Source organism: Sinocyclocheilus rhinocerous, unplaced genomic scaffold (assembly GCF_001515625.1).
Source record: "Sinocyclocheilus rhinocerous isolate Xijiao unplaced genomic scaffold, SAMN03320098_v1.1 scaffold1731, whole genome shotgun sequence".
In the NCBI taxonomy this organism is placed as follows: domain Eukaryota; kingdom Metazoa; phylum Chordata; class Actinopteri; order Cypriniformes; family Cyprinidae; genus Sinocyclocheilus; species Sinocyclocheilus rhinocerous.
Window position 1 is genome coordinate 127,825 of NW_015635027.1, and position 13,515 is coordinate 141,339.

At 43.9% G+C, this 13,515-nt stretch overlaps 1 protein-coding gene across 1 annotated transcript in view; it reads left to right on the forward strand.

Moving 5' to 3' along the window:
• The window catches only part of LOC107746188 (neural cell adhesion molecule L1.1-like), a 66,758-nt gene that overhangs the window by 45,867 nt on the left and 7,376 nt on the right, over positions 1 to 13,515 (forward strand). The window contains exons 22-26 of the mRNA XM_016560301.1: positions 1,332 to 1,454; positions 1,805 to 1,981; positions 2,072 to 2,185; positions 7,996 to 8,136; positions 8,209 to 8,340. Of these exons, the coding sequence (XP_016415787.1) occupies positions 1,332 to 1,454; positions 1,805 to 1,981; positions 2,072 to 2,185; positions 7,996 to 8,136; positions 8,209 to 8,340 (687 nt within the window). The remainder of the gene's footprint in view (positions 1 to 1,331; positions 1,455 to 1,804; positions 1,982 to 2,071; positions 2,186 to 7,995; positions 8,137 to 8,208; positions 8,341 to 13,515) is intronic.

The following is a 13,515-nucleotide window of genomic DNA, read 5'->3' on the forward strand; positions in this document are numbered from 1 at the left end:
GGCAAGACAAAAGAGTAATCCAAAACAAGCAATAATCCAATCGAGGAGCAAACACAGTCTGAAACAGCAAGGCAAAGGGTAAATCCAAGACAGGCTATAAACTTCAGGGCAGGCAGAGATCAGACAGGACGAGATAACAGGCTAGGATCAAGACACAGGAAAACAGACTATGAAAAAGGCTAGACTCAGGAACTTGGAATGGCTCCGTAAAGTAGCTATCCCTAGGTGAGAGATAAATGCTAAACAGTACTCAGCGACTTGAGCAGGATCTGAGTGGGTGTTATATAGTGTGTGTAATAGCTTTCAGGTGAGCGTGTGATTGGTTACAGCTGTGTGCAATCAGTGCAATGGATGATGGGAAATGCAGTCCACGGTGATGTGTAACAGTCTGTGTGGTGTGAGAGTCAGTATAATGGGAGAGCGACCTCTGGTGGCAATTGGACGGAAGGCCACGGACCGGATTCATGACAGTTGTGTAGACTTCTACTATTTACACATCTTTATTAATCATTTATTAATTATCTGTTCATGTTTTTGCAGTAGCCAATCTAAAGTTGAAACTATTCATCATTTGTAAATGTTTATAAACGATTACTAATCATTTATTATCTTTATGGTCACTGGACTTTTGGCTACTGTAACAAGGTTTGTGTAAAGGGTGGCTGATTAAATTTAGATAAATGCTTGCTAAACAAAAAACAAACAAATAAACACTCACATTACTATACTACTCTTCAGTATATCATTAAACAGGATATTCCTTGAATCATAAATAAAAAGGAGGAAACAGATCATTTTTTAAAAGAAAATACTTGTTCATTTATCAAAACAATATAATATAAGCAGATTGAACCGTGTTCCTTTATAATAATCAAACTGACCCCTGTACACTGTTGACCCTTTAACCAACCCGTAAACCTACCCATACCACCAAACCTGTCCCTAACCTACCCATATCACACCTCAACAGCAGCAGAAGTGTTGTGCATTAACACAAGATTTTCATCATTGTATAACATCTGTTAAAATCATTTGTAGTTTTTCAATAAGTGCTTGATCATATGAATCGAAAGTTTAATGACATTTGTAAGCATTTTAACTTGCATGAAATAATAATTTGTTAATCATTAGATAATGTTTAATAATTAGTAAACATTACCAAGAGCATTATCTCATGTTTCTAGCTATGTGAATATATTTATATTAACTAATGATCTGCTAAGCATTATATAATGTTTGTTAATGATTTATGAATGAAAGTTATTATAAAATGCCACCCCTCTATGAATGTGGATTTAGATCAGCTGAACTTGTGCTCTTCTGGCATCCAGCTCCTGGACCAATTTCATTCTTGACCTTCGAGAGCCCCTCAGAGACCGAGATCACCCTGCGCTGGGGAGCTCCAGACAAACCCAACGGGGCGCTCACAGGCTACCTGCTGCAGTACTACGAAAGTGGGTGAACTCAGGCTTTTTATTTAAACTGTATTTGCACTTTAAATCTGTTTCAAAGCTATCTGTATTATATACAGTAAATTTACAGCAAATTCAAATTTTGAGATATAATTATAAATACAGCTTATTTAAGCAGCAAAGCAAATAATACAGTATCAGTGAATTAAGTGATTAGATTGTTTCTATAAATAGTAGACATTGAAACAGCTTGTTTAGCTTGGAGATATGCTTATGTGATTTTTAATGCATTTAAGGACAGGTTATCAGTTATTAATGAACAGCTTTACAAAGAGAAGCTTAATGTGAAGTCTTTTTCATTCTGATGGGTTTCTGTTCTGTTCTCTGTTTAGCTGTGCCTGGGATTTCGAGCCCACAACAGGTGGAATCCATCGATCTGCCCCTTGTTACTGAGTTCAGACTGAAGGGTCTGAATCCTCAGAGCCTATACCACTTTGATCTTAGAGCATGCACCGCTGCTGGTGATGGGGAACCTATAGTAAGGGAGGGCGCCACCTTGCTGGATGGAGGTGAAACTGCACAGCATTCTCATTGTTTAGTGTGTTAGCAGGACACAATATAATCTACAATATTGTATTATCTACATGTTCCCTCTGCAGAACCACCATCTGCAATCAACATAACTGCTGGACAAACATCGGTTAATGTCAGTTGGGTGCCAGGAGAAAGACAGCGTAACTTTGCCTTTAGCTTCTGTTACCTGAAAAAAAGTGGTGAGTCTGATCAAGGTTAAGACAAAACTTTTGATCTACTTTTCCTGAATCCTGAAGGAATGAAACATGTCATAGTACTGTAGCAAGTCTGAAAAAGTGTGTTATGCTGTCAGGTGTGATTTAAGTCAAATTTGTTCTGTTCCTGTGTTTTGTGTTCTTTTTGCATGGGGGCTTTAAGGGGTGGGTGTTCTTCTTAAGAACGAGTCTGCGCACTCGTGTGTGGGTGGAGTCTGGGGGGAAAGGTTCTGGAAGTTTGTGAGTTCAGAGAGAGAGAGTTGAGCTCAAGCGTTGGGTTTGCCTCGGGCGCTCTCGTGAATAAAAAGCAAGCTAAAAAACCGTCAAGTTGTCGTTTCACTGACTGGATCGCTACACTGGTGTCAGAAGTGACCTAACCGAATCCAGTTGGTCTACGGGATTACTGACATTATTGTCCCGGCAGCACGATGCGGAAGCAGACTCGAGAAAAGATTAAATCCGAGCCAGGCGCGAGCCGAATGTTTCAGGAGGCTCTGGGCGCTTCGGCGTGGGCTTCTGATCGATTCGCAACAGATGGCTATCTGGATTCGCACAAGGCTCGTGTGAAGGAGGCTACGAGGAGGATGACTGCAGACGCCGGGCTTTCACCGCCGGATCCGAATGTCACCGAGAGCTGCCGAACTTTCACGGGGACATCCAACAGACACAGCGGCGCGCACAGGACCGCGCTGGCTTCGGATGCGAACAGACACAGCGGCGCGCACGAAACCCCGCTGTTGTCGGATGTAAACAGACATGGCGGCGCCCACGGAGCCGCGCTGTTGACAGAGGTGAATGAACACGGTGGCGCCCGTGCTGCCACGGTGGCTGTTAAAACCCCCAAATTCTCAGGTAAAGCTGATTGGGAAGCTTTTCACGCACAGTTTGAACTGTTGGTTCATGCTGGGAACTGGTCGGAGGACCGCAAAGCTCTTGAATTGGCTATGTGCCTTATAGATGATGCTCTGAACTGTTTGTTATTGCTTTGCCCTGAAAATAGACATGATTATAAGGCACTTGTCGGGGCACTGAGACAGCGTTTTGGTCGATTTGAACAGCCAGGGCTTCTGCGTTCCGAACTGAGTAATAGACGCAGGCAGCCAGGAGAGCAGCTGAGAAGATGCATTAGTGAATCTGGCTTGAAGCTACACCCAGAGAAATGTCACTTCTTTAGGAGAGAGGTGACGTTCTTGGGGCACAAGCTGGGGGGGCAGGGGATTGGCAGGCTCGTGAGAAGAGATGTGGAGGATTTTTTCGGCGGTGTGATGATTGCACCGCCCGCAAGGGGCCGTCTGGCTGGTCCCACACGGCCCTTCAACAATTCCCCGTAGGGGGTCCAATGGAGAGGGTGGGGGTGGACATAATGGGTCCTTTTCCACACTCTGACAGGGGTAACAGGTTTGTGCTGACGGCTATGGATTATTTCACTAAATGGCCAGAAGCTTACACACTGCCTGACCAAGAAGCCGAGACAGTGGTAGACACATTGGTAGATGGCATGTTCTGCCGCTTCGGGGTAGCAGAATTGGTACATAGTGACCAAGGCCGAAACTTTGAGTCACGTGTCTTCGCGGTAATGTGTGACAAATTGGGGATCCACAAAACAAGAACCACCCCTTTGCACCCTCAAAGCGACGGCCTCGTAGAGAGGTTTAATAGGACCCTGGCAGCACAGCTGGCCATTGTGACTGCTAAACATCAACGAGATTGGGACAGGCACTTGCCGTTCATTCTAATGGCATGCCGATCTGCTGTGCAAGACTCAACCTCTTGCACACCTGCCCTTTTGATGTTGGGGCGCGAGATCAGAACACCAGGAGAAATGGTTTTTGGGAGGCCACCTGATGCACCTGCTGTGCCCCCGGGCCCTGAGTTTGCTAGAACTCTTCAGAACTCATTGGAAGTCGCTCATAATTTTGCAAGGAAGCAGTTGGTGAAAGCGGGGGCCCGGCAGAAGCGAAATTATGACCTAAAAACAAAAGGGCGGCATTTCACAGCGGGAGAGTTGGTGTGGGTTTACAGCCCTCAGAGGAAGAAGGGCAGGTGCCCTAAGCTCGACTCCCAGTGGGTCGGGCCATGTAGTGTACTAGAAAGAATTGGCGAAGTTGTTTACCGGGTTCAGTTGCCTCCAAGGGGTAGGAAGGTGGCCGTGCACCGGGATAGATTGGCACCTTACAAAGGAGGTGCCGCTGCAGCCGTGACGCCGGCCTCCGCTACGCATATACCTGCTCCAGAGGGCGAGGCAGGACCGCAGCCGAGCACTGCCAGTCCTCTGGCAGTCCCCCATGCAGCCACACCGGTTCTTGAGCTGCAACCGTTGCATTTAGATAGCCCGGTGACAGTAACACAGGTGGGGCAGCCGTGGCCTCAGAGAGTCAGAAGGCCGCCGGGACGGTTCCGGGACTTTGTTTGTTCCCTCGGGGTCGAGGAACTCTGTGAGGGGGGGGCAGTGTAGCAAGTCTGAAAAAGTGTGTTATGCTGTCAGGTGTGATTTAAGTCAAATATGTTCTGTTCCTGTGTTTTGTGTTCTTTTTGCATGGGGGCTTTAAGGGATGGGTATTCTTAAGAACGAGTCTGCGCACTCGTGTGTGGGTGGAGTCTGGGGAGTCAGAGAGAGAGAGTTGAGCTCAAGAGTTGGGTTTGCCTCGGGCGCTCTCGTGAATAAAAAGCAAGCTAAAAAAACGTCAAGTTGTCGTTTCACTTACTGGATCGCTACAGTACAGAGGTGGGCAAACTTTTTAGACCAGAGGGCCACATCAAGTTTTGCAAACCAAGTGAAGGGCCATATGCCAAATCCTTGATAAAAGAACTTTTATTTACTGTGGAGGTATGCATGGAACATATATTATCTGACAGAAACATTTGTCACATTAACACATTAAACAAATTCTTATTTAATATCTGTTATTGAGTCAAATTTACAACAGACAATCTCGTTTGCACTGCTATTAGTATGTACATATCAATCATCATAAAACTATGTCTGATAAAACTGAAGGAGAACCTTAGTCTTTGTCTTTCCAAGTCATGGTTATGAGTGTGTTAATGTGAACAATGAGCCTGGCCCCCTCTCCTTGCAAGGGTGTCAAAGTCTGGAGTGATCTTTGATGTAGAGATGCTCAGGATAGCTGACAAGTGGCCATTTGTTAAATTTGATCTACGGTGGGATTTATTGTAGTTCATGACTGAGTAGGTTTGTTCACACACATATGTGGATCCAAATAAAACAAGCATTCTTTGGGCATGCTATTTAATGTTTGGGAATTTTTTTTCATCCAGTGAGGCATAAAACTGGTTAACTGGTGTTGTCTGAAACTTCTCCTTCAATGTACTGTCACACTGCATGTGTACCAGTTGTTTGTCTGGTGGTGCATTCTCACTGTCAAAAGATAGGGGGCATGAGACAAGTTCAAGCTCTGTCTCAATTTTTGCAAAGTCTGTGAAGCGACGGGAAAATTCTGCATGCAGGTCGATCAAAGTGCTGCTGTACCTCTCAATGCAAGACTGTGTTATTGGTGTGCTTAGTCCGGTCAGTGTAGGAAAATGAGCGAAATCTCGGCTGGATATCTGTCTGGAGAACAGTACAAGTTTGGCCTTGAACACTTTCACGTTGCTGTACAGTTTGTGCACAAAAACGTCCTTTCCCTGAAGTCTCAAATTAAGATAATTCAGATGCCTCAGTGTGTCGACACCGAACGCGAGGTCGGCCAGCCAGTCTGTGTCTTGTAATATGGGGAAGTCGTCAGTTTTGCCAATCGTATTGAGGAACGTTGCTATCTCACCTTTTAGTTCCCAGACACGGTGAAACACATTGCCGAGACTTTTGCACACATTTGAATGGTACAAGAAGTCATGGTGCTCTGCCTCTGTTTCGTTAAGCAGCTGAATGAACTGCCGGTGGTTCAGCACTCTTGCCCGTATAAAGTTGACAAGCTTCACAACCACTTTGACAACATTTTCTAGCTTCGACACACTTTTACACAAGGCTTCCTGGTGTATGATGCAGTGAAGAAATTATGGTTCTTCGAAGTTCTGGGTTTCATCTTTCGTCTTGCAACCTTTTTAGCAGTCCAGTGTTTTTACCGGTTAGATTTGGCGATCCATCTGTTGTGATGCTTGTCAGCTTTCTCCATGGCAGGTTATTTTTTTCCAGGCAGACGGACACACTGTCATACAAATCCATGCCCCTGGTCATTCCCATCATTGATTCCATCCCGAGGAGTTCTTCTGTTATTTCAAATTTTTCATTTATTCCTCTGACAAAAATCAAAAGTTGAGCAGTGTCTGTGATGTCAGAACTTTCATCAAGTGCGATAGAAAAAAGACTGAAACCGTCTGCTTTTTTTTTTTTTTAGTTTCGTAGAAGTAGCTCCTCTGCAATTACTAACACGTGCCTGGTAATTGTTCTCTGCGATAAGCTAATTTTCTCAAACTGACTTTTAGATCCAGGACAAAGTATGTCAGCAGTCTCCACCATACAGTCTTTCACAATTTCCCCATCCGAAAAAGGCTTGCTGTGCTTTGCAATTTTATGTGCCACTACATAACTAGCTTTCGTTACAGATTCTTGAATAGAGCACTGTTTTGTAAATGTATTTTGCTGGGCTTTTAAGTTTGTGGCAAGTTTTAAAGCCTTGTTTGCCTTTTCTGCAGGTGACAGGTTGACAGCATAATTCAAATGCTTGCTTGAAAAATGACGACTGAGGTTGTAAAAACCGCCATACTTTCTTGGCATATTAGACATACCGCCTTCTGTCCGATATTGGTGAAGAAATATTTTGTTGTCCATTCTTCCTTGAACACACGACATTCAGAGTCCACTTTTCTTTTTTTCGCCAAGCTCATTTTCACTCATCATTAACATCCAAGTTACTACCGAGTGCATTCTAATTCTACTGTAGGCGCTAACTGTACCACGTGCTATATTGCCATCAAATGGCGTTCTCTTGTATTGCATCAAATTAGTAATTCTGAACTAAAACCGTTACTGAAATGTAGCATTTTTAAAAACTCCCTCGCGGGCCAGATGAAAGTGTTCGGCGGGCCGTAGTTTGACCCCCCTCTGTCATAGTATCATAATTGATGTTGTTGATCACCATCATCAAACATTAGTGATGATAGTGTAGACGTAATTTGTATGTGTAGCTAGAGTATGTTTTTGAATGTTCGGATGAACACTGAAATGTATCTTAAATCTATAGCATCTAAAATGTATGGCCATTTACATATGAAGAGATGTATAAATCTTTATCCTCTTAGGCAGAGATGCCCAAACCAGGGTATATGGGCCAAATTAGGCATGCCATTCAATGTCATAAGACAGGGCAAAAATAGGGAAAAATAAATGCCCTTGAAGCATCTTCATTTCTACTTTATCCTTTTGCATTGAAATGTAGAGATTTTAAGTAAGTTTGATGTTGATATTATAGTTAGATATAATGCAACATTAACTTTCATCCCCACAGCCCTCCGTTTATTTTTTTTGGGCACTATGCTTAAAGGCTCACATAGTGGGATTCTAATTTGTCAGTAAAATATGTCAAATAAAAGCTTTTTAATGGCAAATGAAATCTAGGTGGGACTAAGTCATTTGCACTCTGTATGTATGGCTAAATTTATATTGGTATGAGATACAGGTGAAACACTATCAATGTTAGTGTAGGTGTACTGATCAGTACTGATTTGTGTGGGTTGGAGGTACAGGTTTTGCCCAGATGTCCCCATATGAGAAAACCTGAAAAAATCTATGCTATTCATGCTGAACTCAATGAGGATGTTGTTTGTGTGTATGGTAGCAGGTGGTGAATGGGAAGAGTCGGAGAAGGTCAACTCCTCGCAGGCGTTCTATCAGCTGCAGGGTCTGGCACCGGGCGTTCAGTACCACCTGCAGATCCGGCCCGGAAACAACTCCTGGGAATTCAAAACGGCTGGACCAGGTACAGGCTAGTAACAACCACCTCCGGATCGCTTTATTCGTTCCATGCTCTCATGTGTTGTCTCTTTCTCAGAGCTGCACGAGTTGTCCAGTAGCTTTGCGACTCAGGGCTGGTTCATCGGACTCATCAGCGCCATGGTTCTGCTGCTGCTGGTGCTGCTCATTCTGTGCTACATCAAGAAGAGCAAAGGAGGGAAGTATTCAGGTAACACACAAAGTACCTCGCACAATTTACTGGAAAAATCATTACGTGTCTCTCTGGAATATTTGAACGTTCTGATAGCAGCCTTCTGTGGTCTGATGTTTTTCGACCTTCCCTTGGGGAAGACCAATACTAATGGACCTGCACTTGGATAGAGTCTGCTTCACTTTATCTTGTTGAGTCCTACCAGTAAGAAATGAATGAAACCATTTGATACTGTCAGGATTGGCAGCCAAACTAAGTTTGGAGAGCACAAGGTGTGGCTGCACAGCTCAGATCAAGGAAGAACAACCTGGCATGAGACTTAGGGTCCTCCAGATGTTTTACAACCTGATGCACCACAGTCAGGATAGCATCATTAGTGCCCCTGTTGTTCTGAGAGGGATCAAGATGGTCCTTAACCTCTTCTTTAAGGCCTGAAATGGGCGCACAATGTCAAATGTTTTTTTGCGCTGAGTGTGTTTTTGTGCTGGTTTAGGCTTGTCATGGATAAATAAATATGACACTAAAACCGCCAGTAGGTGGCAGCGAGTGTCTGTTTTAATTAATGATTCATTGAATTCTTCTATCAAACGATTCTTTCAAAATGGCTGATTCAATTAGAAGTGAAGCAAGTGGGGCAGTCGTGGCCTAATGGTTAGAGAGTCGGACTTGTAACCCGAAGGTTGTGGGTTTGAGTCTCAAATCCCGCAGGAATTGTAGGTGGGGCAGTGAATAACCAGCGCTCTCTTCCACCCTCAATACCACGACTGAGGTGAGACCCTTGAGCAAGAACTAAACCCCCAACTGCTCCCCGGCGCCACAGCAAAAACAGCTGCCCACTGCTGTGTGCGTGTGTACAGATGAGTAAAATACAGAGCACAAGTTCTGAATATGGGTCGCCACACTTCACTTCAAGTTCTTAATGAATAGATCATTGAATAATTGGCTCACTGATTCATTCAAAAACAGATTCATTCGGGAAAGAAACACTGCAGTGTTGCTCTGAGATGCATAACAGCTCTGCTCCAGCTTTGTTGGGAACTATATAATTTGCAAAACAGGAAAAAAGACAAAATATCTCTAAAATGTAACTCACTCATCTTCTTTTCTGTTGAACTGCTGTTTAAAATTAAATTAACATTTGCGATCACGCACACATGCAGGTTCTTGTGTGATAATGCTTAACTATATCATATAAAGATTTTAAAAAATAACACACAGTGATATACAGTATTTTTTTTCTTTCTTTTTTTGAATTATAGAGGCATTCTAACTGCATTGTAATAGGCTTCATGCTTTTGGACTCTCAAGATGTGTTTTTTGCAAAGTCCCTGAGATACTATATAATGTCAGCTAGCGTGAATTAGAACAGGGTGATCATTTCTGAATTATGCCATCCCCCCGAATCCCCCATCAATTCGAGCCCTGCATATGAGACATTGGCCCTGTCCCAAATCGCACCCTAAACCCTCGCGGTCTTCCTCTGACTCCACACTTTCGTGACGTAATGCCGCTTTGACTGTCGGGTAGAAGTCTGCCACAGAGCTCACCCCAGTGCGGGCTCGGCAGAAGAAGGGCTCATAGCGGCCGCAAGGGGGCACTCACGAGCACCCTTCTGAAAGCTAAAATGAGGAATGGGACACCCTACGGCCTCGTGGACTTAACGGACACGCGCACACGAGGCCATTGTAAGACCGCAAGTGCGCATGAAGTGTGCCATTTGGGACAGGGCCATTGTTGTCAAAGCCACTGGAAGGCAACATTTAGCCAAAAAAGCTAACGGCTAATGCTAACGCTTCCGCTTTGGTGATACGCAGGGAAGGAGACCAGAGGCCTTTTTTTTATGGATGTCAATAGAGGAGAGGCTTCACTATGCTGAATAAACAGCTTTTTATTGGAAACAGCTGATCATTTAATGAATCTTCAGCTTATTTAATCTCCAACATGTTTTACACTAAACAATAGTTCCCTTTCATGGGAACTTCGAACTGCGTCCTCTAGGGGTCGCTATGGGGAACGCCTCGTCGTGACCCGTGTCTGAAACATACATTGAAAAAACACCAACAACATGTTGGCTGGCGACAGCCATGACGTCACTACCGGTGCGACTATAGTATAAATAGGCGCCGGGAGAACACATCATCCACTTCTTCGTCTTCACTGACTGTTTTGTTTGAAGGGTGCATTTCTGTGGTAAGAGTGATCTCTTTCATATCATTATGGCGAGCACTAGCAAAGCGTTTAGAGGATGTGTGCATCCGTGTTGTCCTTGTTTAACATCTGAGGACACACACGATCTATGCGTTATTTGTTTGGGCGAAGACCACGCACGGGATGTCTCTGAGGGGGCAATCGGCGTGCACTGCGAGCGTTTTTCCAATGAAAAAGTTCCGCTCTCGTTTGTCCCTTTTTTCGAGAAACAGTAGGATGACTTACTACTTGCAGTGTTTATTTCACTCGTCGATATATGTCCAGATGGTACGATAAGCCTGATTTTGGCTTCATACTTCATGGATCATGCGGCCAGGTCACAGGCTTCTGCGGGAGCCTTCTTGATCATCAGGCCCCCGGCACGGCACTGCAAAAATTTCCTGGACGTCTGGGCTGGGCTTATGCTTTCAGGCTGCCCTGTCTGATTTACTGTATCTAGGTTGCCCTGAGGGGCCTCCCGATCACAAGGATATCCCCTCTTGCTGAGGCATCGAGCGGGAAGTATAGATGGCAGTTGCGAGAACCTTCTTGTGTAATGCTGTCTCAGGCAGTGCTCCCCTCACCTTACTTTGAAACATGCTGCAGGTCGAGCCTCCTCTCGTTTGAGAACTGGGTGTGTTGCTCCCTCAGCAAAGTAACTGCTAGCTGTTAAACCATTGGAACATGCTGTAGGTCGAGCTCCCTCTCGATTGAGAGCTGGATGTTTGCTCCCTCAGCTACAGATTTACTGCTAGTCATGGCTGTCGCCAGCCAACGTGTTGTTGGTGTTTTTTCAATGTATGCTTCAGACACGGGTCACGACGAGGCGTTCCCCGTAGTGTCTCGTTCCCTACTCAGGGAACCATGGTTACATACGTAACCTGAGACGTTTTGGATTAAACTATTTTTAGAGTTTACACTGAAAAAATGCTGTTTTATAAGAGAAGTCACAGACTTTTTGCGACAGGTGGGATTCAGTTTACAGCACTTCTCATTCATTCCTATAGTATCCCTAAACGGTTATTTTGTGTCGCACAACTCTGACTGAAATTTAGTGACGTCAAGGCTATAGGTGTGTTCGACCACATGCGGCGCTGCGCAGACCGATCGGCGAGAGTAGCCGCTTGCTGGTTATATATGCTTTTATCAGTGTTTTTTGATAAACTTGACTCAATATAACATTGCAACTACAGTAAAAGAGCTTTTACTCTTCTAAAACCACAGATTTGTGAGCAGTATTGGAATTGAAGATGTTAGAATAAACCCTAAACACGCGTCATCATTGTCATGTGGTGAATTCAGCCAATCGTGAAACAGCAGTGTCGTCATCAGTGCTCCTGCAGTCGCTCTGGAGAAACTGCGCCGGCTGAGTCAGCCGACTGCTCTCGAAACGCTCTCGCGGTACTTTGATGCCATTTGTCACAGTGACGTGGCGTCAGTGCTGTCTCAGACTGGCATGCACTGCTTCAAGTAAGATTTCGATTGATCTGCGCAGCGCCGCATTAAGTCGAACACACCTTATAATGTGATTGGCTATTAAGGCACACGTGGTGAAAAACAGTATGTGAGGCGAGTATTATGTCTGAATTCATAGTATTCGAAAAACAGTAGGATGACTTACTACTTGCAGTGTATATTTCACTCGTCGATATATGTCCAGATGGTACGATAAGCCGGATTTTGGCTTCATACTTCCTGGATCATGCGGCCAGGTCACAGGCTTCTGCAGGAGCCTTCTTGATCATCAGGCCCCCAGCACGGCACTGCAAAAATTCACATTTAAATTCACATCAAAGCAATACACAGTTATATGCAAACACCGTGTTAAAGTGAGTTTTGCATCTGATGTCCCCTTTAACCTCCTTGGTGATATAAGGCTTGTTGTCTGGAAAATGTTTAAACTGTTTAACTGGTATCACAGAATCTACACAGAACTTGCACTTCCCAATGAGTACAGAGAAAACAACCACATTCTCTGAGTCTGGAGACCAAAGTCTCACCACATTGGTTACAGGCTTACTTGACTTCAGCGAAGTATGGTATACAGGAATAAGCTGCACTGAATTATGGTCAGAATTTGCCAGTGGTGGTTTAACTTTAGCAATATATGCATTGGATATGTCCCTATAACACTTATTAGTGCAAAATATTAGTGTTTCTTGTGTTACAGCTGACATCCTGTTGAAAACCAGGAAGAAACTGTCGAAGATAACAGTGGTTCATATTAGATAAAGAAAGAAAATACCTAAAACAATTTAAAAATTCTGCTATGGGAACACCTTCAGTGTGTGCCAGGTCTGAAGCACTTGTAAAAACACACCAATTCTATTGGCAGAGGCAGTCATGTGACATATCACTCAGCATGCTGACATAACTATATGCAGCATATGGATCTCTTTTCTGAGAACCAGGGTTACATACATAACTCCTCTTCATTGTATGGGAACTCAATGCTGCATCAATTGCTGATGATATAAGAATTATAATACCCACTACACCATACTGAAAAAATGCCTGCACTCAAGCTGTGATAAAAAACCACAAGTGAACAACCATGCAACAACCCAGGATCAACCCAATTTCCAGTTGAATAGGCACTCTTTGTCTTCCTCGGGAGAGCCCGCTCAATCCCCTGCCAGAGGCACCACTATGCACTCAATTTTTAATAAGAAGTTTTAATAAGAGTCTGTTGTCAATTTGCCAATCTTTTTTTTTTTTTTGCATTTCAGTGAGCTGCTAACATCTTGGTGCCAGATACCACAGCACACCTTCAGGAGTCTAGTGGAGTCCATGCCTCGACGGGTCAGGGCTGTTTTGGCAGCAAAAGCGGGACCAACACAATATTAGGAAGGTGGTCATAATGTTATGCTTGATTGGTGAATATATTTATTTATTTATTTATTTATTTAGTTAGTTAGTTAGTTAGTTCGTTTATCAGACGCTTTTATCCAAAGCGACTTACAAATGAGGACAACAGAAGCAATCAATTGTAGTATTAAAACAACT